Source organism: Colletotrichum jinshuiense, chromosome 6, assembly GCF_051148585.1.
Source record: "Colletotrichum jinshuiense chromosome 6, complete sequence".
In the NCBI taxonomy this organism is placed as follows: Eukaryota; Fungi; Ascomycota; class Sordariomycetes; order Glomerellales; family Glomerellaceae; genus Colletotrichum; species Colletotrichum jinshuiense.
The window spans coordinates 3,205,946-3,232,523 of NC_139313.1; the positions used below are offsets into that span (position 1 = coordinate 3,205,946).

The 26,578-nt window shown below is 54.5% G+C and overlaps 7 protein-coding genes across 7 annotated transcripts; 4 read left to right on the forward strand and 3 right to left on the reverse strand.

Moving 5' to 3' along the window:
• Positions 1–1,420: 1,420 nt before the first annotated feature.
• On the forward strand, positions 1,421–2,708 carry EsH8_VI_000821 (uncharacterized protein; the record flags this gene model as incomplete). Its single annotated transcript, XM_083272074.1, has 3 exons — positions 1,421–1,565; positions 1,622–2,292; positions 2,355–2,708. 3 exons carry the CDS (start codon positions 1,421–1,423, stop codon positions 2,706–2,708), a joined length of 1,170 nt encoding a protein of 389 aa, XP_083127248.1.
• Positions 2,709–4,563: 1,855 nt separating this feature from the next.
• EsH8_VI_000822 (Alpha/Beta hydrolase protein) lies at positions 4,564–6,368 on the forward strand (the record flags this gene model as incomplete). The annotated part of the gene is made up of 6 exons (XM_083272075.1): positions 4,564–4,801; positions 4,873–5,078; positions 5,172–5,463; positions 5,530–5,907; positions 5,979–6,056; positions 6,121–6,368. 6 exons carry the CDS (start codon positions 4,564–4,566, stop codon positions 6,366–6,368), a joined length of 1,440 nt encoding a protein of 479 aa, XP_083127249.1.
• Positions 6,369–7,123: 755 nt separating this feature from the next.
• EsH8_VI_000823 (uncharacterized protein) lies at positions 7,124–8,734 on the reverse strand (the record flags this gene model as incomplete). Its single annotated transcript, XM_083272076.1, has 1 exon — positions 7,124–8,734. One exon carries the CDS (start codon positions 8,732–8,734, stop codon positions 7,124–7,126), a length of 1,611 nt encoding a protein of 536 aa, XP_083127250.1.
• A 584-nt stretch (positions 8,735–9,318) lies between these two features.
• On the reverse strand, positions 9,319–12,008 carry EsH8_VI_000824 (glycosyl hydrolases family 31-domain-containing protein; the record flags this gene model as incomplete). Its single annotated transcript, XM_083272077.1, has 2 exons — positions 9,319–10,350; positions 10,404–12,008. 2 exons carry the CDS (start codon positions 12,006–12,008, stop codon positions 9,319–9,321), a joined length of 2,637 nt encoding a protein of 878 aa, XP_083127251.1.
• Positions 12,009–13,927: 1,919 nt separating this feature from the next.
• EsH8_VI_000825 (uncharacterized protein) lies at positions 13,928–15,808 on the forward strand (the record flags this gene model as incomplete). The annotated part of the gene is made up of 5 exons (XM_083272078.1): positions 13,928–14,536; positions 14,592–14,651; positions 14,702–14,940; positions 14,998–15,287; positions 15,348–15,808. 5 exons carry the CDS (start codon positions 13,928–13,930, stop codon positions 15,806–15,808), a joined length of 1,659 nt encoding a protein of 552 aa, XP_083127252.1.
• A 304-nt stretch (positions 15,809–16,112) lies between these two features.
• Positions 16,113–17,987, reverse strand: EsH8_VI_000826 (flavin-containing monooxygenase; the record flags this gene model as incomplete). Its single annotated transcript, XM_083272079.1, has 2 exons — positions 16,113–16,935; positions 17,053–17,987. 2 exons carry the CDS (start codon positions 17,985–17,987, stop codon positions 16,113–16,115), a joined length of 1,758 nt encoding a protein of 585 aa, XP_083127253.1.
• A 2,143-nt stretch (positions 17,988–20,130) lies between these two features.
• EsH8_VI_000827 (uncharacterized protein) lies at positions 20,131–20,826 on the forward strand (the record flags this gene model as incomplete). Its single annotated transcript, XM_083272080.1, has 1 exon — positions 20,131–20,826. One exon carries the CDS (start codon positions 20,131–20,133, stop codon positions 20,824–20,826), a length of 696 nt encoding a protein of 231 aa, XP_083127254.1.
• Positions 20,827–26,578: the final 5,752 nt, after the last annotated feature.

Consider the following 26,578-nt stretch of genomic DNA (forward strand, 5'->3'; position numbering starts at 1 on the left):
CGTGAGATCTCCAGGTCGAATCTCGGATCGGCACATCTCGAAAGACCCGCTGTTGTTTTGCGCTGCCGTTGTTCTTATATGCCAAACATGGGTCTGCCAATCACACAGGCTCGGTGTCAGACTATACCAGTCTTGTAGACGGTGTTATTGGTGTATGCTCGACTTCAAATAACGAAGTTCTCATAACATGGCTATGCTGAAGATGGTGGGGGGCATCTCTTATTGTGTCGGCGAAGAGGGGGCATGAGACGGCACGAGCGGCGTTCTGTGACGCTATGATCGGTATGCTTTCCTGATGGGGCTGAATGCTTCATGGCTGCTTTGGAACTTTAGCCACCACGTCTGGTATTGAGTTTCCGTGGCGGTCCAGCTGCCCACCTAAGTGAGCCAACCTTGCGCTCACAAATTTCTCCGCGGGAAACAGCAGGCAACCGTGGCAAAAAAGAAACAGCAAACTAGACCGTTCCAATTGGCTCATAATCAATATGACGGTACCGAATATTACATTATAATGAATCAGGCCAATTCATTCCTGTAAAATACGGACCGGAATGCGTTAGGGCGGACTCGGCTTCGTTAATCGCAATCGTTACGATGACTATAGATGATGGCAACGCTTTGACTGATCAACATGAGAATGGACATTCAAGGAATATGGATTTCTCGGCATAAGTCAAAAGAATACAAATCGGATGGTGTCGATATGCCCCGCATATGTACATAAGAGTTGCTATGGAGAAAAGGGGCGGCACTTCCGGCCCGGTCCCGTCAAATCGTACTTGCATGGAGTTGATCAGTTGAATCATGCGGGCCAGCCAAAAAAGGTCAAGGAGTACAAGGCTAATATTCATTTATCAGCGGATCTGCTTCTCTCGCAGGTCCCTCGCGTGCCGCGGGAGGAGAGAACGACCAGTCCCCAGTTTAACGAAACGTCGAAGTATGTGGCACATCGTGCAATGATCGGCGCATACTATGTACACATTTGATTTGATGTTGAGAGGTGTCTTCTGACCGTGGAATAGAAAGATTTGGGATGTTGTTTGCCTCATGAGCAGGGAAATGGCCTGAGTTGAAACCATGTGTATAACACTTGGCGAACAGAGCGCCCATGGACTACCCTGATGCCCGACGGCATCCGACGGGACGCGTTTAAGCTCCCAAAGCCATCGCAAGGTCGGGTCTGAGAGTTTGTCTTCCTGGTCGAGCGTGAACCCTGGCACAGGACTACTATGCCATTACATTTACAACTCCAAGGGAGAACACCTTTCAGCTCATAAAAGAGAAAGCCGTCCTGTTCATTTCGTGGTCGAGTGTGCTGTTTTGGTACGGTGCATGACAGGCAAGGTGCTAAGACAAGAGAAATAAGTAAGCTGGTCTTAAGAATTTCTACTTTTGCCTGCCTCATCAACATCCGCCCACCATGCTGGACTACCTCCGCACGCACAACGTCAAAGTGACACGTCACATCACGTCGAATCTACTATGGGTTACTTTGGTATTCGGCATGAGTGTGTTCACATTCGGCTATGAAGGTTCAACACTTAACACCATTCAGGCCATGACGCGTGAGTACATCTACAACGGAGAAGCGGGACGATGTATATTGACAACGAATACTCAGCATTCGAAGAAAGATTTGGAGATTACATTCCGGCTAAGAAGGCTTATGGCTTCACCTCCAACAAGCTGGCATATATGAACTCGTTTCCTCTTTTGATATACGCCATTGGTGTCATTGTCGGGGCTCAGATCGGCGAGCGCTGGGGTCGGAGGCTGGTCTTCATCTTGACAAATATCGTCTGCATGGCGGGTACCATCGTTGTTTTTACGGCGAAGTCATACACCCAACTCCTCGCCGGTAGAATGATGGTCAACTTCCATGTCGGCATGGAGGCGTTCCTGATCCCGATGTTTCAAGCCGAGATCGCCCCCGCTGCAGTTCGTGGTTCTCTGACAGCCATCTACGGTGTCAACGGCGTTTTCGCCGCTTTCATCGCTTCAGTCATCACGGACGTCACCAGCAAGATCCCAAACGACAACTGCTGGAAGATACCTGTCGGTGTCGGCTTTGTCTTTCCGGCTTTCTCCATTTTCTTTTGGGTTCTGATTCCGGAGTCCCCTCGCTGGCTTTTAAGGAAGGGGGAATTTGCAAAAGCCGTCGAAAACCTAGACTATCTATACGGCGCCATGCCAAACTACGATGCCGAGAAAGAGGCGAAGCTTCTCAAAGAGGCCCTCGACACGAGTGAGACTAAGGGTAGATGGGCTGACCTAGTCAAGGGCACGAACTTGGTGAGTTACAATCCAGAAAAATGTCTTCAGAGTTGTTTGCTAATGAAATTTTCAACCGACAGCGCCGGACAGTGAATGGATTGGTTGCCGCAGCTTTGGCCAGTCTCTCCGGTTCATCCTTCTCCAATCTATACGGCACAATCTTCCTGAAGAGTCTGAAAGTTATCGATCCTTTCATGGCGACGATGATCAAAAGAGCTCTTTTGCTTGCTACCGCCATTACATTCATGCTCATCATCGACAAGGTCGGTCGGCGCCGACTCTTCCTGTACATGGGCTTCTTCTCAACAGCCGTTCTCATGATTATGGGTGGACTGGGCACTATCCCGAGACCGACTGTCAACATCAACAAGGGAATCGTTGCATTGACGATGATGTTTCCGATCTTCCACTTTGTGTCTTTTGGAGGCCCGTAAGTGCATCCCAATATTACTCTCCACAGCCCTCGATGTGGCGACACTAGATTCATGATAGCTGACACAAACCGGACACAGGTTGCAATTGACAAAAACCGAGATCCCTCACATCACACTTCGAGACAAATCGGTTATGCTTTTCTGGCTAACGGCAAATCTTTGCAACTTCGTCTCAACCTTTACATTGCCCTACCTGCTCCAAGAACCAGCCAACTTGGGCTCTCGCGTGGGCCTTATATATGGCACAATCTCTGCGCTAGGACTTGTGTGGGGATGGTTCTGCATGCCAGAGATGTCAAGGAAATCTCTGGAAGAAATCGACGAAATGTTTGCTGCAGGTGTCCCGGCCTGGAAGTCAAGATGTGAGTTTTGCAACATGTCACCTTTATTACGAGGGCAATAACTGACAAAAAGCAGATTGGCGCGGTGAAAAAGCTGCCCTGATTACTGATATTGAGAACAAAGGTGTGATGAGCGACAGTGAGAGCGATAGGAATAGCATTGGAAAGTCAGATATAACACCCGTGGTGCAAGAGAAGGAAACCAAGGCTTAGGCGACCACATGCATATGGCTTACGACGTTGGCATGATGATAAGATAGAAAAAGTCTGCATACCCATGAGGCATAATCATAATACCTGACTTTAATAGAAATAATTATTATTTACCCGGGACAGATAGAAATATGCTCAGTACCATTGCCCGCGGCTGCCTGGTCAATTGCATTAATGGCGAGTGGAAAGAAAATTCCCGAAAGCTAACGAAAACCTCAGTCATTCAGTATGACGACTAATTGACAGTCTATCAAGATTTCAAGCAGCATATTCCACAAAATTCAAACTTACCCCTGGCATCATATTAGCGCCGGTTGTGATGGTTGACTTTTGCCACGCTGGGATCCTCCCCGTCTCCCCGCCGACTTCCCTCCAGTGAGAGTGAAGACCATCGAAGACAGACAGCAGATTGACTCGTAAGATCTAAGTGGAATTTAGGCTTGCAATATCGTGATTGGCGGTCTTCTATTTGGTTTAGACTTCCCACGAGACTGTTCGGCGAAACAACATGTCACATCTCCAACCCTTTCTTTTATCTTTCTATGATTATCTTCATCCCCTTCAAGTTTTTTCTTTCTCCTCCCCCCCTCCTCAACTGTCCTCCTTCCTATGACCTTCCTGAAAAGCAAAACTTCCCGAAAAGAAGGGTTAGTCTTTGGGAATCATTGTTCCGTTCGCAATCGAAACGATGTTTAATGTTGAATTTTGTTTCTTATTGATCGGACGGGGCGATCAGACGAAACAACCGTACGAAGGGCGAAGGGGGTTTCCGCCGATGCCCCTCTGTTTTTCTCCACACGCCGCACATACTGGCCAGCCTATCCTCACATAGGAGTGGGCTTCTGTAACCACTTAGCCAGAGGCTTGAGAAGTGCCTGCTCGATTAAGGTTGCATATGCGGGATGACGGTCTTCTCTGCGTGCCGGACGCTGATCACTCCAAGTTAATAGCTCAGTCGGCAAGTGTAATCATCGTGCTGGAGCTGTCCATAACGTTTCGATTCAACCTCCGGGAGAAAATGCACATTAAAAGTGAAAAAGGGAAAAGAAGCCGGTAAAAAGCTCTGCGAGACCCCTGGAAACAAGCTTCATTCGTATGAGTCGGCCAGACTGCACGTATCCGGGGCCCTGTGCTCCACCCGTCGCATCCCAAGCCTCCGCCTATGGGCCAAGCTCAAATAGTGACCTTCTTCCACTCGTTCGGGCATTTGACGATACAGCGTCAATTCCCTCGTCTCTTCTAACCAAATCTACATTTTATTTTAGTCTCTTCTCTCATATTCTCGTGAGCGCAGTGCCAACATGAAGGGCGTGTCGTCACATTCCCTAGTCGCCCTTGGCCTGGCCGGGCTCGCTGCGGCACTTGCGACACCCAAGACCTATGCAGTTGACAGAACTTACAGTCTCATGTCTGATGAGGGAACCAACTACACTGTCTTTGAGCATGCGGACACGGGATCTAGGACAAGATATGTGCAGGACTCGGGTATTTGCGAGACAACCAAGGGCGTCAAGCAATACTCGGGGTATTTCGATGTCGGTAGGTTATTGAGCAAGACTTCCGGCATTAGCTCCTTTCCTCCAGTGAAAAGAGCTAACGAGAAGCTGCAGGCACCGACCAGAACATGTTTTTCTGGTTCTTCGAAGCTCGCAAAGACGCGAACACAGCGCCCGTGGCATTATGGCTGAACGGCGGCCCTGGCTGCAGCTCCATGCTCGGTCTCTTCCAAGAAAACGGCCCTTGCACATTCAACAAAGGCGGCGGCGGCATGGAGCCCACCTTGAACCCGAATTCGTGGAACAATTTCGCCAACATGGTCAGTATCCGTCCCGCGGCCCCGCAAGACTAATACAACCGCGCTCGTTCCTTTCCCGTCTTTGAGTCTGTTCCATGCTAACAGCCGCCAAAGCTTTATGTGGACCAGCCAATCGGGAGCGGTTTCAGCTACGGCACGAGTGATACAAACAGCACAGTCAAGGCCGCGCCGAAAGTCTGGGCGCTTATGCAGGCCTTCTACAGCAAGTTCCCCGATTACAAGAACCGTGATTTCGGTCTGTTCACCGAGTCGTTTGGCGGCCACTACGGCCCGGAGTTTGCCGATTATTTCCAGACCCAGAACGAGGAGATTGACAAGGGGAAGGTGAAGGGCGATAAGATCAAGTTGGTTGCCCTTGGCATCAACAACGGCTGGATTGACCCTGGTAAGTTGACTTGTCTTTTCCACGTGCTACTTTTGGATAGCGGCGTCCTGACCGCGCCCGTTCTAGTCAACCAGTACCGTGATTACCTGGACTACGCCATCAACAACACGTACAACAAGCTCATCGACCAAGCCAAGTACGATGAGCTCACCAAATCCTTTGAAAAGGACTGTGTGCCGGCCATGGAGAAATGCACCGGGCTCGAAGGCCAGGATGAAGCTTGCGTGAGTGCCGAGACCGCTTGCTACAACGCCGTCGAGGCCCCCATTGAGGCCGCCAAGACCTTCAACGTTTACGACGTCAGAGCCATGGATGATAAGTTCCCGCCCGGAAATTATGCCCAGTATATACAAAAACCAGAGGTGATGAAGGCCATTGGCGCAAAGTCGATGTATAAAGAATGCCCTCAGGAGCCCTATGACAAGTTCACGTCAACCGGTGATGGTAGGCCCCCCCCCACATCCAACGTAACTAATAATGTGACGGAGAACGGAGGGCTGACCTAGAGTGCACAGGCCAAAGATCATTCCTCAACAAGCTTCAAGACGTTACGAAAAGGGGTGTCCGGGTCCTCATCTGGGCCGGCGATGCTGGTGAGTCAAGAAAAGCAACAATCCCACATCGTTCCGCGAGCGCTTCTAACTCTTTTTCTGGCAGACTTCATTTGCAATCACATCGGCAACTACAACGCCGCGAAACGCGTTGGCGGGGACGACCTGGACAGATCAGAGCTGAAAGCCTTCAATATCAACGGCAAGAAGATGGGAGAGTTCAAGACTGTCAATAACCTGAGCTGGCTGAGGGTGTACGAAGCCGGCCACGAGGTTCCGGCGTACCAGCCCGAGGTTGCCTTTGAGGCTTTCAAGCAGACCATGTCCAATCAACCAATTACTTCGCCTAGTTAGATTGGGATAGTAAACATTGCGCAAAAATGATATGGTTACGTTATGAATTGGTCTAGTTTGCATCCTCATCTAGTTGTAGTCTCCAAAAGGATGCCGTCATACGAGGAGCAATCCGATATGCTCCGTATTCAGACATAGTAAAATTTTGTACGGATCGAGAAGGTGATCGGCTCTGTCATTGGATTGGACCCTAGGTTTTGTTGTCCTTTGGGGAAGGGGGTTCAAGCACGAGATGATATCCGAGGCACCGTTCGGATCGGAGAACTTTGGCGTCCAAAAGATCCGCCAACCCCGGTGCAATCGTCCTGCATATCAAATGAAAAACCTTCCCATGTCCGATCTGGAGGTCTGCCAGCTAAGGAAAACAGCACGTGGGAAGCAAAGCCGCGGCTCGGCTGACCGAAAACAGGTGCCTCTGTCATGGCGCCTTCTCCGCAAGTAGAATATTCGGCTCCCTAGTGTTGGACTCTGTGACGTGAGCGAGTCTAAGCATTGATGGTTTTCTTCGTTCCGGTTTTTGTGTGGCATTTCCGAGCAAATAACTATCCGCATTATCCTAACATTCTTGTATTGGAACCATGCACCTACATTCTGAGAAATCCTGGAATGCCAGCTGGGGCAAACAACAACGATCAATGCCTTGGTGTGAGCCCGTGAAGGGCACCTGATTCGGATGCTCTCGGCTACGCACATGACGTCCCATATCCTATGATGCGCCGGGTTAACAAAACTGGCCTTGGAACATGGTAGAATGACTACAAGTCCCAGCCATCTCTGGAACCCAAAAGGAGAGGCGGGGGGACGGCTTTCCCAAGCACAAAGGGGGCCAACTCCGGAAATGTCTCAACCACCTGCTTGTCACGGCGATACCATCCCTCCTGCCACTGGAACCAGAGCCAGCCCCTCTTACCTTGAAGCAGGGCCTCCACGGACAAGGGCTCGCCCGGATCAAATTCGCACCGCACGACAGAGCCCCCGTCGACGATGTCGCGCAGAGCCCGCGGGAAGCCGTCGAACAAGTAGCAGACGTTCCCCGGGCCCAGCATACCTCTGCGGGCGGCCGGACGCATCGTCCTCGCCCCCCAGCACTGCTGGGAGAGGTGCCCGCGGGCGAGGCATTCTTCCTGGGCCAGCTGCCAGGCCACGTCCCGGTGTATCACGGTCTGGAAGATGTCCGAGCAGAGACGCGGCGCGGGGTCGCCCGTCAGAACAAGGGAGAAGGACCCGGGCGGCATTCCGGCCGATTGGAGGACCGCGGCCTCGACGACCCAGGTGGCGACCTGTTCCGAGATTCTGTTCGAGTCGAGTTCGGGCACGGTTTGGGGCTCGACGGTCGGTCTGCGGGGACTGGTGCAGATATCCGGGAAGACGGCCGTCCAGAGGTTGACGCGCCGTTCGACGCGAAGTAGCGGGTACTCCTGGCATATGGGGACGAAGCTCAAGCCGTGGCACTCGGGGTTCGACACGGCCGGGTAATCCTCCTCCAGGACCAGACGCCGCATGTGCCCGGCCGCCCGGGGCCTGCTCTCCACGAAGCGTATCGCTGCAGCCGCGGCCGAGAACCGGCCACGGTGATCGGGCTGTCTGCCCTTCTCGCGCGTCCCCAGGACGCATTCCATCTCTTTCAGATCCTTTCGCCGGGGGATCGCCCATGGCGGGGGCCTGTAGTACACGAGGTCGACGGGGTCAGGCACGGACGGCAACGCCTCGGACACGACCCGGGCGAAGCGGTGGTTGTAGAAGCATATGACCTGCAGGGCGTACTGGACGAACTCGCGGTAGAGCGAGGGCGGCTGGCCCCAGGGGCCGGGGGCGCCGACGGCCCGGAGGATGAGCTCGTCATCGTTGACCATCGCCATGACGGGGGCGAACTGGGGGTAGAGACGTACTATGGTGTCGTAGGACTGGTCGGTGATGCAGGTCCTGATTTCTCGGTAGAGCATATGCTCCCGGTATCGGTGCATGCGCTGCATGAGCACGTCGAAGAGCCGGGCTCTGGCGCGCGTGGCCTCGTCTTCTGCGCCGACGGTCCTGAAAGTGATGGTGTTCGAGCCGAGTGCGAGCCCCCTTGTTTCCCCGGCGATGCGCTTGCAGGTGAGTGTGAGATCCAGGTCGATGGGCCCTTCGCCGGCTCTTCTCCTCAATTTGTCGGTGTGAGGGTTGTGGGCGTAGCCTCCCTCGACCGCGAAGTATTCTCTGTAGACCATGTCGCGCAGCTCGTACGGGAGGCAAAGGAAGCCCGAAACTGCTGGGGTGGTCATCGCCAACGTGGAGTCTGCAGTTGTTCGCCCCATGGTTCGTGGGAAAACGACGACCTGGGACAAATCCAACAGGAGACGGAGCGGAGGAGTGGGCGCAATGGCCATTTATGCTTGGATTGCATTTGGGGAACTGCATAGGGGAATTTAGGCAGCAAGGCCAATATCTGGGGAGCAAGGTTGTTTTCATGCGAATTCCGCGTGTATTACATGGGATAGCGCTTACTTGTGTTTTGTTTTACAAACTTTTTCCCCAGCTTAGAGGGTTGACTCATGAGGCCATTTTCCGCTCGGGGATGTAATTCCACAATGTTGACGATAAATCAAGTCCATACCACCATGGCATCCCCGCCGACTGTCAACATGAACTGCATATGAGTCTCACAATCCGTGAGCGAATGGACTCTCCACCTGAGAAATGGAGTGCATGAGATCTAAAAATCTCTGAGCACCCCAGACCGTAGAAAACCTAGCGCATGGCCATCCGGAGTGTAGCGTGAGCGAGCCAATGTACCCGATGGATAAACACTTTGATCAACACCATACCGTATCTCGCGGAACACCGACCAAGAAAAGAAACCACGACATGAAAGAAACGCTTTTTGTTTGTTTTATCTTCAAAACAGTATACATGTCCCTTGGCACAGATTCGTTGTCTGTCAACCAGCCCATCATATATACATACACTTGTCTTACTCCCAGCTAACAGGCACGTTCCACACCCTCCGTCCCTTCCCGTCAAATGCCCTTTGGGTAACCTCCGCATCCCGCTTGGCGACGACAAGCCTCTCCTCGCCGACGGGCAGCACCACGTCGATGCCCTTGGCAAGCCAAAGGGGCGACCAGCCTTCCTTCTGGCCTTCCGTGACAGCAGCCACGACCTCGATAGAAATGCGCTCCTCGTCTACAATCTCGTAGCGAACGGTGAACTTGTACTCGGCCGCCACCTCACGGCTGATTCCGTCGTCCTCGTACCAGCTGTCCTCGAACACGACGCCCTTTGCGTCGTCCGACACGGCGGCCTCGGGGTCGGAGCCCGTGGCGGCCGCACCGCGCAGGGCAGGCGGCGGGAAGATCTCCAGCCCGCGCCAGTCATCCTTGGCCTGGTTCGGGAACTCCGGGTCTTGCTCCTCGCGGGATGTCGTGTCCAGGGGCTTGCCGACGGGCACGGCCGAGCCGATGCGCGCGATGACGGGGATGGAGTTGTACCACGGCGACAGCACCGTGTGCCACTTGCCCGCCTCGAACTGTTCGTACGGCGCGTTCGTGTTCAGGAACCCGAAGTCGCTGCCGTCGCCCTTCTTGGGGAGGTACACCCTCGCCGAGTCGGCGCCGGGCTCGTAAACTCCGCCGATGACCAGCGCGTCGCCGAACCAGAACTGCGTGTCGCCGGACTTGATCTCCTTGGTCCACACCTCCGGGTCGGTCTCGTAGCCCCAGCCGGTCCAGCGTTGCGGCGGGACGGCGGTGTGGTGGGCGCGGAGGTTCTGCGAGTAGGTGTAGGGCACCAGCTCGTAGCGGCGCTTGATGGCGGCGCGGATGATGGGGGTCGCGGTGGGGTACATCCAGGGCTCGATGACGCCGCCGATAAGGTTGTCGGCGTCGCTGGTCTTGAAGCAGTTGATGGCGAAGCGGGGGGAGTGAACACCGAGCTGGATCCAGCGGACAAGGTGCTCCGGGGTTGGCTGGGGACCTTCGAAGCCGCCGATATCGTGGCCGTAGCACTGGGATTTATCAGCATGGATGCGAGATATTAGACGTGGATTGGGGCACTTACGTGGAGGAGGGAGAAGCTGGCGTTCAGAGCCAGCGAGTTGCCGCCCTTCATCGACTCCCAGGCGGTCACGTTGTCGCCACTCCACGAAGCACCGCAGTACTTCATGGTTCCGGCCGTTGCGCTTCGAGTAAGGACCAAGGGGCGCTCCTCCGGCTTGCCGTCGACGGTGGCATCGTGGGAAGCCTTGCCCATGAGCTCGGTGTGGATTGCGCGGCCCCAGATGCCAACGTCTTTCCTGCTCAGACCCTCTGGGATGGGGACCAGGTCCGTCCTCTCCAGGGCACACTGCCACTCGTCGTCGGGAACGGTGTACTCATTGTTGTCGTTCCACGCGACGTCGATGCCGACCTTCTTCAGGGCCAGCACGCCGTCGTACCACCACTGGTAGCCGGCATTGCTGGTAAAGTCGATGTGGCTGCCTTCTCCGCTCTCGCCGCCGCCGGCGCTCCAAAGCCTCGTCACCGCAGTCTGGTTGGTGGAAGGGTCCTTGAAGAAGGCGCCGGCAGCGGAGAGCGCCTGGTACTCGGGGTGGGTGGCGAGCACGTACGGCTTCACGTTGGCGAGCAGACGAACGCCGTGCTCGTGGGCCTCGCGCGTAAAAGCGCGCGGCTCCGGGAAGCGGTGCCTGTTCCAGGTAAAGACGTTGCGGGTCTTGGGCTCCGTCTCGGCGACGGTGTACCCCGAGCTCATCTGGAAGGCGGAGCAGGGGATGTCGTGCTTCTCACAGTTCTTGATGAAGCCCATGATGGCGTCGTGGGCCCGCGGGGTGTCCATCATGCTGTACTTCATGCCGCCGCCGATGTAACCCATCATGTAGCGCGGCACGCGCAGCGGGAACCCGACGAGCTCCGCGTACGAGTGGACGACTTCGGCGACGGTCTTGCCGACGATGAGGTACTCCTCCAACCCGCCGTGGGATTGGCGGTGCACCTTGTAGGCGCCCCACATGCCGTCAAGCTCGGAGCCGATGGACCAGGTTGAGCGGGAGTGGGCCGTGGAGAAGATGCCAACGGCGCCCTCCGGAGTGACGTTGATGAGCAGCGGGATGTGCTTGTACAGCGGATCCGTGCGGTAGGCGTCGTATCCAAAGGTGTCGCTTGCCGAGATCATGAAGCCACGGCCGCTGAGGTCCATGGGCGCCGCCTTCTCGCCGAGGCCGACATGGAGGGTGCCCTTCTTGTAGACGGAGTAGTGGGCGATGCCGGGCCCGTCGGCGGCGTAGGAGCGGAAGGGGAGGTCGGCGTGGATGGGCTTGCCGGCGTCATCACTGCCTAGGTAGAGGGAGACGATGGGGGTGGTTCCCCATTCGATGACGGCCTTTGCGGCGGAAGTGGTGAAAGACTGTGTGTTTTCTGATGTCTTGGTCTCAACGTCCTTGGGAGCCGATTCTGGACTCGGCCTTTGGACACTGGGGAAGGGAGGAAGGGGACGGGTTTCGGAGGTGACGGTTGTGCGGAAAACGGTTGGCCTCACGACCTCGAATGTGAATGTGAAGGGTTCTGTCTGGCTGTCCGAGGACTGCAACTGGAGTGCCGCTGCGGAGAGGGCTCCCTTGGCCTCTTTGGGCGCATACTTGGTAGGGATTCTTTCGTTTTGGAGAAGCATATTGAGAATGGATGGCTTATCCTTGGATGTGATTATTCAAATTCCAATCCTTCAGTGAGACAGACGATGGGCACCGGTGTATGTATGACCCTTTTATTATAGACCGCGGGGACGTCTCGAGGTGGGGTGTGGATGTTTTGAGATTACGTGCGCGGGAGGTGAGGGGAATGGGAGCCGGAGGCCGGGACTAGCAACGAGGTCCAACTTCTCGGGGCTCAGCCGATGTCGCATCGCGGGTCGTTCATACGGAGACCGAGTGGCAGCAAATGCTAATATCTTGGCTTACACGAGACCATCGGTGTGACATGCGATGCCCTGTGAGTACGACTCGACCAGCGGCCTTGGCTGGATTCATCTCGTGAGAATGGTGCCCCGAGTTGATGCCCACGGCAGATGCCACGGGGCGTGTCATTGGAGAGGCAGCTTCCCCGAAGCTGCGCCCATCCCCACATAGTCGGACGGATCAAGGATGCAGGCGGGGGAGACTTGAGGCTTGATGCTCTGGTCGTGTGTCACGGAGACGGGACAAAGCCAATGGGCAGCGTCATCTCTGACTCGTGGGTGGAGGTGTTGTCGCAGCCATGGTGGATTGACGCTGTCACGTTGCGAAGTGAGCCGACCCGAAAGCAGTAAGAGGCCGCTCGAGGTGCCGCCCCAAAAGGAGAAGCAAGCCGCTGGCAGGAGGCGGGGGGGCGGGAAGAAGTCGGAGACGAGAGTTGGAGTCGGCCCACATGGTGCTCGCCAGGCCCAGGGTCGAGTATTAATTAGCTAGCGTGTATGCGTACCTAGTGCGCTACGGAGTCCAGACACTACAGAGTATACCTACATTCACTACACGAAGCAGGCATCCTTTGTTTTTGTTTTTTGCAATGGGCAATCCTCGGCATTTCACGGCCACTTAAGCGCGTCTCTCTCCTGCTCGGCCATGTTCCGGAGGCCAACTTGATCTTGTCCTCGTCTACGTACGGATACTCTGAACGGGGAGGGATACATGGGCATCATACGCTGACTAACACAGTCATGATCATGTAGGGAGCGGTACGTATACGCAGTACGTACTATGGCTCCCCCGCACTTGTTCCTCCCTCCTTCCCTCTGTTCCCAGCGCCCTCCCCCGTTTCCACCTTCCCCCAACGAATCCCCAAGTTCCCCGCGCGGAGAAGTCGCACCCAATTCAGAATTATGTGGAGGAAGGGGCCCTTTTCCAACGTCGTCTTTCGTCCTCGCCGCCCGCCGCTCAGACTGAACCCACCACAACGAACTATTCCGACCACTCGTCATGCCTCAGACCTCGGGTTTCTCCCCGCTGTCATGGCCTCCCATGTCATGTTACGAGACCAGTCATCCGACCATACCTATTGTACATGCCCTCACTGGGTGAGAAACGGGACTCGGAACGTGCATTGATTCGGTCCGCCCCTGTCATCGTACAGCACCAGATGGACTGTTGCTATTCCCCTCCCGGAGAGGTTGCCACGGCCAGTCACCGCAATGCCAACGCGGCACTGGGACAGTCGGCTTCGTCCGGTCCAGTATCCCTACCCTCATCTCGGCACATTTGCAGTTGGCCCATGTTAGGCCAATCAGAAACCGCTTCTCGTCCCTCTTTTGACCTAGCAACTGCATGGCTTTTGCGGCTCCGAGTCGTCATGGAACGTATCTTGGCCGATTTTCCTTGGCAGAGCTCCCGAAGCCTTGTCCCGATGCTCAGAGATATTGCCAGGAACCACCCCCCGGTCGATTCTCCTCGGCGACCGACTCGTAGACTCCAGTCACCCGAAAGGTCTTCGGACAAATGCCGCCCATATCTCGATTGTCCTTCCTGCATCTGCCATCTTTGACCCCGACCAGTCCTGAACCTGAGCTCTTGCTGCTGAAGAGGGACCATCCGCTACAACAACAGAGACAACAAAGACACAATGGCTACCACGGAAGAGGCCAACAAGACGCCCGTCGACCAGGTCGAGCACGCTCCTCCCCAGCCGCCCTCTAATAACCACCGTCGTGATGCCGCCGCAGACCTCCTGGGGAAATCAGGCGCCTCGCCAGAGGACCGCGTCGTCGTTACGCCCGCCGACAACTCGCGTGTTCTGCGTCGGATCGATCTGATCATCCTCCCCCTGATGCTCTTCGTCTACTTCCTCCAGGGCATCGACAAGTCCACCCTCGCCTACGCCTCCGTCTTCGGTCTCATCGAGGACACGAACCTGGTCGGCGACCAGTACTCATGGCTCGGCTCCGTCGTCTACCTCGCCCAGCTGGTCATGCAGTTCCCGCTGGCCTGGCTCCTGGTCAAGCTGCCCATTGGGAAGTTTACCAGCTGCATGGTGGCCTTTTGGGGCGTCACGCTGTCCTGCATGGCCGCCGCCCATAACTTTGGTGGCTTGCTCTCAGCAAGATTCTTTCTCGGGGCTTTCGAGGCCAGTGTTGCGCCCTCTTTTGTCGCCATAACTCAGATGTGGTGGCGGCGACGCGAGCAGACACTGAGAATCAGCTACTGGTACGCCATGAACGGCTTCACCAACATGGTTTGTGACCTTCCGTCCCCGGATCTCCCGGCTCGTCCCCGCTGACTTCCCGCAGTTTGGCAGTCTCATCACCTACGGCCTTGGCCATATCTCGTCCCCCCTCAAGGAGTACCAAGTAGGGCCCCCAATACCAGGCCCCTGGTTACAAGCACTGACAACAGCCAGATCATCTTTCTCTTCTTTGGCATCATCACGGTGGTCTTCTCCGTCGTCATGTTTCTGTACATGCCCGACTCTCCCGTCGAGGCCAAGTTCCTCAACGACCACGATAAGCTCATCGCCATCGAGCGCCTGCGCATGAATCAGCAGGGTGTCATGTCACGCGAGTGGCGTTGGGACCACCTGAAGGAAAGCATGCTGGACATCAAGACGTGGTTCTGGTTCTCACTCGTCTTTGCCATCTCGTACGTTTGCCCATGCCCGCTGCCATCCCAACCAAATACTGACTGACGGCCTTGAAGCATTCCCTCTGGCGGCATCTCCACTTTCGGCCCCCTGATTGTCAAGTCCTTCGGCTTCGACTCTTTCCAGACCATCCTCTTCAACATTCCCTTCGGTTTCGTTCAGCTCGTATCCACAGTCGGAGGCTCCTGGATTGCCACCAAAATCCACAAAAAGGGCCCCGTCATCGCCGGGCTCTGCGTCCCTCCCATTGTCGGCTGCGTCATGTTGATGGTCCTCCCCAATACAGCAGGCAGGAGAGCCGCCCGTTTGGGGGGATACTACCTCATCTCCGTCTACCCTGGTATCAGTACGTATCCTTCTTGTTCACTACCCCGATATGGGCACCCATACTGATCTTTCCACCCAGCGCCCCTCATCTACTCCTGGTCCGCCGCCAACACCGCCGGAGACACAAAACGGAAATGCACCTCCGCGGCCCTTTTCGTGGGCCAATCCGTCGGCAACGTCGTTGGACCCCTTCTCTACAAGCCCGCCGAGGCTCCCAAGTATACCCGCGGTCTGACCTCCAACCTCGTTCTCTACTGTGTCATCGTGATGCTTGTCGTCGCGACAAGTTTGTACCTCGCCTTCCTCAATCGCTCGCACAGCAAGCGACGCGTTGCCATGGGCAAGAGCGCTGTCATCATCGACACCAGCTTGTTTTCCGCCGAGGAGGCGGAGAAGATGAAGCAAGCGGGACAGTCTACCGGGGATAATGGGCACGAATTGACTACTTCCGGAGAGGAGAACGTGCAGGACAATGTCGGCGCGAGGGCCTTTGACAATTTGACGGATCTGGAGAATGAGGAATTTGTATTCGTGTTCTGAATGGGGTCAAATATGTATATGGCCGCGGCTCAGAGAAAACTCAAGGCAGAGAGGCCGCTAATACAATGAACTGTGCTTTTACTACCATGACGCCACGAGATACTAGTCCGGATCCATGTGGCTGGGGGTGGCTGTTTTAAAAAGGGGTCGCATCCTTGCTTGGGCTGACAGCTTGCCTTGTTGTGTAGTACATTCATGTTATAAGCCAGAAGTCTGTTTAACCAAAATCGGTCATCATATGTATCATTCTCATCATTAGGGGGTATTTCTATTAATGTTTCTCTCGAGGCCGAGGCCCAGCCCTTCACCGGTTCTGTGCGATCCAATCCTGCACCATGCCCCGGTAATCGGTCGGCGTGTACGACTCGAACAACTCGGCCCACTTGCTCTGCTTCCGCTGCGTCTCCGCGCCGACGTCCCCGAGCAGCATGTCCCAGTACGGCAGCTGGTCAAACACCAAGTCCGGGTAGAAGCGCCCGTGGCCGTACGGGGCGCGGTGCTGGGCCCACCGCTGGAACAGCGCCGTCTCCTCAAACACCCGGCCCGCGCGGCGGTCCCTGTCAAAGTTGGGGATCTTGCCCTCGAAGTAGGCCAGCGCCCAGAGGCACTGCACCTCCAGGCGCATGATGTTGGCGAGGTTGCTGAATACGCCCAGGAACACCAGCGAGCGGTCGTCCTTGGCCGCGAGCCCCGGCGGCGCGATGCCGCGGTACAGGCGCCACGGCGTGTACGGCACCTCGGCGGCCGCGCCCGGGTTGAAGGGCTTCGGCTTCGAGGACGAGGGGCCGAGGAACGGCCCGTCGAGCAGGCGCGGGAAGCGGTTGCCGATGGCGCGGTCGGCCTTGGCGTTCGTCTCGTTCCAGAAGGCCTCCTGCTTGGGGCCGAGGGTCGTGGTCGGGATGCCGAGGTCCGAGTGCAGCGACGCGGGCTCGAAGTTGATGGTGGGCTTGGCGGAGAAGCCGGTCGACGCGACGAGGAGGTCCGCCGAGAGCGTCGTGCCGTCGGCGAGGTGGACCTTGTGGTCCGAGAGGTGGTCGATGTCCTCGCGGTAGATCTGCACCGTGCCGTTGCGGACGTACTCGAAGAAGTCGTCGTCGAAGCTGAGGATGCCGGAGGCGGTGCCGTACCTGCACGTTGTCAAAGTCAGTTCAACCCGAAAGTCTCAAGATAATTTTTGTTCCGGCGAGAAAGAAAAAAAGATAAAGTCCAGAATGAACAAGAAAGGAAAGACAGAAAAAACGTACCAGAATTGGTTTTGCTCGGGCTGCAGGATCTTCGTCTTCTCGTCCGTCTGGTACCCGCAGTCGTTGATGGTGTCGTGGCGAATCAGACCCCAAAAGGCCTTGCAAACGACCCTCCCCAACGCGTTCTCGTGCAGGAACCGGCGGATCCACGCGAGGCCCGACATGTCGGGGAAGACGCACGGCGACATGAAGGCGCAGATGCGGCGGGTGACGAGCCTCTCGCGCCAGACCTTGAAGGGCCCGAGCTGGGTGAAGGCCGGGGCGACCCACACGGGGCCCCGCCCCGAGCGGCGGATCAGCCAGCGGACCTTGTGGCCCGTGGACGCCGCGAGGTGCACGGCGTCGTAGGCGGACTTGCTGCCGCCCAGGACGGCGACGGTGGCGACGTCGGGCGAGGAGAAGAGGGAGGCCCGGGGGCCGAGCTCGGACGAGTGGATGATGGGCGCGGCGAAGTCGTCGGAGCCGGCGATCTCGGGCATATGCGGGACGGTGAGCACGCCCGTGGCGACAACGAGGCGGCCGCACGACACCGTGTTCGCCCCGTCGACGCCCTCGACGTCGACCCGCCACTCGCCCCCGTCTTCGGGCCGGGTGACGCGCACGACCTTTGTGTTGAGCCGGATCTTGTCCCAGACGCCAAAGTGCCTGGCGTACGCGACGAGGTACTCGTGCATGGCGGCGCCGGGGACGTGCTCGCCGAGCTTGACGCCGAACCTCTCGGGCTCCATGGGGAAGTCGGAGAAGTCGATGGCGGAGACGAGGTTGTTGGTCTTGAGGTTGGGGTAGATCTGCTCCCGGGACCAGACGCCGCCGACGGAGGCCCCGGCGTCGAGGACGAGGACGTCGGCCGCCGGGTCGCGCTGGAGGAGGGTCTTGGCGGCGCAGAGGCCGCTGGGGCCGGCGCCGATGATGAGGGTCTCTACAGTGGGCGCCATATTTCGTCTGGAAGGGGGGACTCAGGGGATCTGCGGTAGCACATGCGGCGAACTGCACTGGGAAAAAAGGGGGCAGAGAACGTCGTGGATGGGCGGGACGGGGGATCATTTAAGTGCAGTTGCATGATGCCATGCAACACGCCATGCATTTCTCCAACGCCATGCTTCGGGGACGCCCTCCCACGAGGGGGCGGAGAGAGTTCAGGCGTCCCGAACTCTGCCAGAGCAGAGAAAATGGGACGCGTCTGGCTCGAGATAGCCAACCCGGATCCAGCGTCAGCAGTTGCCAGCGAGACACGAGCCAGACGTTTTGCAGAAATGAGGCGTCGACGGAGGCAGTGAGCTGAGAAGAGGCGTGTCGCGGGCTAGCGTCAGATTGGGGATAGAGCTCCCAATGGCTCATAAGCTGACATGTCCCGTGTGTTGCGCCCGGCGGTACCCAATCATCGAGGCCCCGGCCGTACAGTCGAGCTCTTGGTGGTTGCGCGCGCCACACGAACTAAGGCGTGCCGCGGCATCCGTACTAATTTAGAGACCCGTTGCGCTGGAATGGGCTATCACAAGTTCGGCGAGGCCGGCGCAGCTCTGGCCCGCGAAGGAACGGGTTTGTGGCGTGAAACCATAGGTTCCGCGGCCCGGGCTCACTTTTGCGGCTGATGTGAGAGAGCGAGAGAGAAGAGGAGGAGCGTGGCGTGGCGTTCTAGAGCAGGAGCCCCAGACAGCTGAGGGGAGAGTTTGTCCCAAATGTCTCAGCCCGTGAGAGTGCTGGAGAATGAGGGGGATTGAAGTGGCTGCCGGGAGCGTATGGGACGAGAGAGCGTTTGGGGTGGAATTGCCGTCGTCCCGGCGAAACTCGCACGCTCCCCTCCTCTGCAATACCGGTATTGACTGCGCTGATCCCAAAGGCTATTCAGAGGGGGTCAGGTGACTAAACTGTATCGGCTTTTCTCGTTGTAGCCTGGACGATCGATGGGTTTTTCTCATCGTCTGTTGAGGCGTTTTTCACGTGGTCATTCTCCAACTTCACCAGCGAGACGCCGCTTTCGGGGCTGAACGGAGAGCGCAAGCGTTACCGGTAGTGGCTCCCGAAGCTTTGCATCCCAGCATCTCCGTGGCCATGGTACCGGTATGGTTGAGTCCAGCCGCCGTCTATGCTAGCGAGTGGAAGGAATGGGATTTGCCAGCGTGTCGCTCTCGTGAGTCTTCTGCTTGGCAGGGACGCGCCACGTGTTGGCGGTCCAGAGACGTCTGGGACGTTTGGTGGCTGACAGGGAGCCTCTAGCTGGGATACTGGTGCCGTGTTCCAGACCGGGCGGCGGATGTACGCCGCCAGCAAGCAAGACCCTGAGCTAGACACAGCAGCACGGCTACTGCACGTTGCCCTTAGCTCCCAAGCGCTTGGTAGCAAATGAGATGGGGCGGGGAGAGGAGGCGAATTAGCCCCTCCCTAAGCTACTTAACCCTCAGACACAAGAGAATCCTGTCACGAAACCTGTGACTAAATCGGTCGGCATCGGCCCTGATGTGCTCTCCATGGAGGCGGACGTTCTTCAGGACGGGAAGACCTCTACTATAGGCTGTAGAAATGAGTTTGGAGATAGATGCTTTCGGCTGTATTGGCTTGCATTGGTAATGTACAGTGGCTTGATTGTGCGAGGGAGCCTCTCGAACAGTCTAAACCGACGTCCAAGATTACTCTATGGCAACGACAGAAATCATAGACCCAAGCTTTGGGGAAGAACGTCAATAATGCCTATGATAGAGTCCCGGCCGAGTTGGAGGGTCGCCAACTTCTTGAACAAACGTCTCTGGGGTTTGGCAAGAGGTAGGCTATGGATAGGGGGTGGATCTCGCCGAATGATCTCTGTATTCGGAAGCTGTGATACGGTTTGTGTAGAAGAGATAGGGAAAGGTAGGCAGCGGAAGCAGCAGTTGAAGATATCACCGTTGGTAGCCCGGAGGTAGAATCTCCGGGCCCGACTGCTGCCGCTTCCCGCAGCCTGACCGCCTGACCGCCTGACCGTATTCTGGCTGAGTAATCCGACGGTATCTGTTGGATTCAGATGAGGAGCAGAATTACAACACCAACAAAACCTCCTCGTAGTTTTTTCTTCAAACTCACATTAGCAAAATTACACTCATAATGTCTCACACGCCGTCACGAAGACCGTCAACAGGCGGCCTGCCGCCTGTCCAGATCCGCCAGCACTCTGTCGTCGAGGAGGCACCAAGCCACGACGGCACACCTTGTTTTACAGCCTGGCTACGCGACGAGATTGTTAAAGTTCCTCAGGGATGGTTGGCGTCAGACTTTTCTATAGACAATACGATTCCCAATCTATCCCTCCAGATCTACGACACAACGCCAGGGTCCAACAACCCAGACCACCTCAAAACCCTAGCCGAGACGCTACATAAAGACACGCGCCAAGAGCGCCTGTCACAATGCCGCGAAGAGGCTGATCGTATCGATGTGTGGGGTATGCCGCTCGCCACCAATACGACTGTGGAGGAGAGAATTGCGAAGTGCAAAGCCCACGTCTTGGCTGAGATTGCCTCGCGAGACAAAAACGGAAATACAGATTTCATTATCCCGCGACTACTAAATCATTACAACATGCAGTGGCAACGAGCTATCGTAATCATCGACCGGCCACGAGCGCTCTGGAACGAGGACGAGGGCGGCTTTCTGGCCGTGTATTGGGATGAGAGCCCTGATCATTCTGCCCGTTTAGTACGCGAGGAAGATCACCGAGTGCCAGAGACAAGCCGCACATTCCGGTGTACTCGTACCAAGTTGGGACAAATGTTGTCGGACATAAGGGGCGCCCTCGAGTAGTTTTATGATAAACACTGCTTCGGCAATGCTCGATAGGCTTTACAAAGAGAATATAGATAATTCATCCCCTATTAGTGTCTCAATTAACTAGGTAAAAATGCTCCAATGTAGATTTTACGCAAAGCCTATCGATTCCTAGCGAGGCAGTATCGAGAGCCAAGTTGAGTTTTAGCCAAGGTCGACGCCACGTATTATTGTTCTTGACTCCGGAGGAACGCAGCCACTAATTACGGCTCAAGCAATCCCACTGGCTCACAACTAGCTCCCATAATCACTCGTTAAATTCTGGTCCGTCTACAGCAATCTGCTGTTTCAACTTCTACATCGTCATTTAGGGCTTTATCAGAATTTGCCTTAGTCCAAAGTATATACCAATGTGTAGTAACTCGACAACCATCTGCTCGGGTTTCCTAGGGGATGATAGCTTCCAGCCTTAAGGTAATGAGTTCACTAATTATTTCAAAGAGGCTAGCCGAAGTTTTCGCTTTAGCACATAACTTCCTCAATATCTTGCTGATATGTCTCTATAGTTAATTTTAAGGGAGTCCCCAATCCTAGGTTGCATATTAATGCAGGCAGAGCACGATCGAAAACCAACACCCATGATTTTTCATCCCAACCTTGGAGCTGACTGGTTGCTGCTTTAATGTGCCAGAGATAGAAGATATACCATTGCAGTCATCCCATATTGAGGGGCATCTCTCGTTTTCGTATATAAATCGATGCTGAACTCTTTGTCATTTGGCCTAAGCTGGCCTGGGCTGACCTGAGCTAGTGGCCCATCCTCGTCGAGCTGAAGGCGGCATGGGGGCTGGAATTGGGCCTCCGTGGCTGTATAAATCAAGAGTCTCCTTTCATGATAAGACAATACCTGCATTGGAGATATCGAGTTGGAATATTCTATGTGCGGTCGTGGCAGACTTTGATATCGCTGGTGTATAAGGAGATCGAAGATGATTGCTTATGCGTCTAATTAGTTGGCTATCAGACTTGAGATACGTCGAAGAATGTATCATTGAGTCGTATGCGTAAAAGAGAGGTGCCCCTCAATGTTGCATGATGTCTACAGTGGCATATCTCCTGTGTCTGACAAGATCATATCCGTTAGAAGGGCCAGACAGGTGCTCGCATCAAATTACCGATAGATGTGTCTAATAGGCCGCTTCATTGCTTTTTCTGTCTACTTTTTAGGTCTTCGACTTCTAGCATTATCGCGCTGTGAGAAGTGAGACGAAAACAACTCTAGAAATGACTATATTGGGTGGCTGCATACTGCCTTGGCGATAATAGCAGATACAAAGCGAAAGATGTGACTGGCAGACTGGGTATGGATGACCCACTTTACTCTCATTGACGGACCAATGGTGTGGGTAGGATCATGATCTTCACCACCGCGTGTACAGATGTGCGGTGTTTCTACCTGCATGGTGCCCAAATGCCCATTCGAGACCAGGAAGCCATTGGAAGATGCGTGGGTGCAGGAAAATGGGGTATGGGAGCCCCCGTCCCACGCAGCCTGATATGAAGCATCTCCTCTCAGCACCTCCACCGAGGCTATTTCTCAACTACTAACCGTCTTTTACTACTCGAATGGGGCCCCCCCAATTTTGCATCTTTCGCGACCAAATGGCGCGACTCCATGCGAGATGATTTTTGTTCCCTTGCCGACTTCACGACGTTGAGAACCCAATCCGATCGCTCGTGATTGAGAACAGCTATGGCCAGCCAGGAGCAGGTAGATGAGCATCAAGACTCAGGTGAAGAATGGTCTGCGGCGCAGTTCAAAAAGCCTCGAATAGATGCTTCTTCCGATGACTATACGGACAGCGATACATCAGATGCCACGACTGACGAAACGGACGATGACGACGATGATGAAGATAGCGATCACTTCGGACCTTCCAACACGACGCGGCTGAGGCCTAATTATGGTCAGCATGGCGCTTCATGCGACTTTGGAGATGAAAATTCTTCCGTTCGTCTCCAACGCAAGGACTACACAGTTGGTTGGGTTTGCGCGCTTCCCAAAGAGATGGCAGCTGCCAGATCCATGCTGGATAATGTTCACGAAGCCATCCTCACTCCACAGAATGATTCCAATTCATACACTTTCGGCAACATTGGCAACCATAACATCGTCATCCTTTGTTTGCCCACGGGGCAATATGGTACCACCTCAGCGGCTGTTGCCGCAAATAACATGGAGCGAAGTTTCCCTTCCCTGCAAATCAGACTCATGGTTGGCATAGGCGGTGGTGTTCCTGGGAAGCACGACATACGACTCGGTGATGTCGTGGTCAGCACCCGTGTGGTGCCATATTTATTTGGCAAAACCGTGCGGGACGGTCGGTTCAAACACACGGGTTGTCTGAGCAAACCTCCGAGCAAGCTTCTTACGGTAGTTTCCAGCTTAGAGGCCGATCGTTTGTCACTCCTTAACCGAATGTCCACAATCCTGGCTCGAGTAGGAGAGTGCGACACCTCCATGAGACATCCAACCGAACCAGACCATCTTTACGACGCTGAATACGACCACCACGAGGGGGAAGAGAGCTGCACCAACTGCGATTCTTCAAGATTAATAGACAGGCCGAGTCGGCCCAACAAAATTCCATGGATTCACTACGGGGTAATTGCTTCTGCTGACCAAGTTATGAAGCACGGGATGACAAGAGATCGCATCGCGAGGGAACACGACGTTCTGTGTTTCGAAATGGAAGCAGCTGGTCTTATGGATGGTTTCCCGTGTTTGGTTATCCGTGGGATCTGTGATTATTCGGATTCCCACAAGGCAAAGCAGTGGCAAGAGTACGCCACTGTGACTGCCGCTGCATATGCAAGAGTGTTACTCTCTGCTACGGAAATGGGCGTTAAGCGGGCTGTGTCGGCAACGTCACAGATTTTCAGTGCTGGTAAGCTTTCAAGGCAAGATTTAAATAGGCTCTGGTTGAGATGTGTCCAGACAAACGAAGACGCCGAAAAGAGATTTCAGAATCTCTGAAATTCAATCAAATCGGGACTCGGCATTCTACCATCAAGCATGCTCTTGGTCAAACATGCCGCTGGCTGGCTGACCACCCTTGCTATAAAGATTGGCAGAACCCTCAAAAGTTTACAGAGCACCATGGTTTCCTATGGATCAGTGGGAAGCCTGGCGCTGGGAAATCGACGATCATGAAGTCTGCTTTTGATCGTGCTTGTAGAGCATCGCGAAAAACTGCAGAAGAGACTACAGTCATATCATTCTTTTTCAACGCCAGAGGCGAAAATCTCGAGAAAACGACTTTAGGAATGCATAGGTCACTTCTACATCAACTTTTCCAGAACCTTCCTGACCTGGAGGAGGTACTTGACAAGGCAATCCCGAATCCTTTGTCTGGCGACCATCCCCAGCCATGGAAACTTCGTATCCTGAAGAGGCTTTTCAGAAAGGCAATCAATAAGCTTGGCCAACGCCGTTTGATATGCTTCATTGATGCCCTTGATGAATGTGCCGAAGACGAAGTCAGAGAGATGTTGTCTTTCTTTGAGGATTTAGGAAAGCATGCATCGCACAAAGGCATCCAATTCTACACTTGCTTTTCCAGCCGGCACTACCCTCATATATCTCTCCACAAGGGTATTAGGTTTGTTCTGGAAGAACAAACTGGCCATAAGAATGACATGCAAGAGTACATGCGACAGAAATTGAACCATGAAGCTTACGATTTGGATAATTCTATTTCAGTCAAACTACTCCAGAAAGCGTCTGGCATTTTCATGTGGCTTATTTTGGTTATCGAAATCCTCAACAAGGAAATTGACCGAGGACGCCTATTCAAGGCAACATTAGAGAGGATACCCTCTGGACTTGGCGAGCTATTCGAAGACATCCTCGGTAGAGATGACAGTAACCAGATCGAACTACGCCTTAGCATCCAATGGATCTTATTCAGTAAACGACCACTTACGCCTTTGGAGTATTACATTGCTTTGATGCTCGGTTTGAACAACGATGGTTGGGATGCAGTGACACTAGACGGGCAACATCAAACTGCAATCCGAGAAGACACCCTTGACCGGTTCGTTAAGAGTTCCTCCAAAGGACTGGCAGAAACAACAAGATCTTCCGAAAACAAGACAGTCCACTTCATCCACGAGTCAGTCAGAGATTTCTTCCTGAAAAGTGACGGGCTGGGCCAATTCTGGCCAGGAACAAGTGAGAACTTTGAGAGCCAAACCCATGACCAATTGAGACAAATTTGCTTCTCCTATTACAAGGACATCACCATCGATTCTTCGATCTTCAGTGGTAGTTTGGGTCCAGGAAGTTCGACAGAAACGGCGACGGCACACAGACAAAAAGTCGCCAACCGATTTCCGTTCTTGCATTACGCAGCTAGTAACGTACTCCATCACGCCAATTGCGCTGTCAGCGCATCTCCGACCAAAGCATTTCTTCTCCAATTCAATGTCCGTTTGTGGATTAGAATCATCAATCTGTTTCATGAGCCCGGCAGGCATCAGTACTCGTCGGAAACAAGCCTATTGTATATCCTGGCAGAGCAAGGCTTGTCATATCTGGTTGATTTGGCTCTTCAATCAGATTCCAACATTGATATATTTGGCGAACCACATCAGAGCCCTCTGGTTGCTGCTATTATCAATGGTCATGACGAAGCGTCCCAAGTAATTCTGCGGCATGTGGAAGGGCTCCGAGATCACCATAACAGCCAACAAGCATATGGGCCAGAAGGCTCTCCTCTGCGACGTGATTTTCACCAAATCCTGAACTATGTGAACGACAGTGGCAAAAGTCTGATAGAAATTGCACTCCGGAAAAATATGATTGCCGTTGGAGACAGACTGCTGCGACTTCGTGCCAGTGATGGTCGCCACGGTCAGAACGGCTTTTCTATATTGATGTCAACTATAGGAGTTGATGGACATTTTGCCATGCAGCTTCTTCTCGACCACGGATACGATCCTAACAGCACGGACGGCAGGGGCTGGCCAGTTCTCCTGGGTACCCTTAACGCGGGCCGTCCGGAGCTTGCAAGGCTGCTTCTTAACTACGGTGCTGATCCCGGGATCACCCCTATCCCAGGCATGTCATTACTTTATATCGCAGCCGATCGAAGGGAAGAATACTTTGCGAGACTCTTGCTGGAACATGGTGCTTCGGTCGACACCACCACCGGTTCTGGCCACCGACCTATAGACGCAGCCATAGCCCGTGGCCATCACGGCCTTATAAATCTACTCCTTGACCATGGTGCTCATCTGGACCATGAGACACTCCGTGTTGCCGTCGCCGAAGGACGTTGGGATATTGCGAAGTTCCAACTATATGGGGGACATTGGTTTGATCATTCATCAATCAACTACATCCCACTTATTATGGAGACGATTCGAGCTGACCGCGAAGACTTCTTAAATATTTTGCTTGACGTAGGTGCTCGGCTCAATAATACTACGTTCCGCTTTGCTATCCAAATGGGGGCCCGAAGTATCTTAGATGTCCATCTAATAGTGGACATTGGAAAAGTTGCCATTATGGAGGAGGTCCGTATAGCTTGGCGAAAGGCTATCAAAAAGAACGACAGAGAACATTTGGACTTCTTGCTTGATTTGCTCACTGCGAGTTATTTTCATGATGAAGATAGAGGTGTTCTATTCGTGGAAGCCATTGGACTTGCAAGCGAGGCAATGATCAAAGTTATTCTTTTAAGAAGCGCCATCTTCCATCAAGTCAAGTACCGAAGCGCATCAC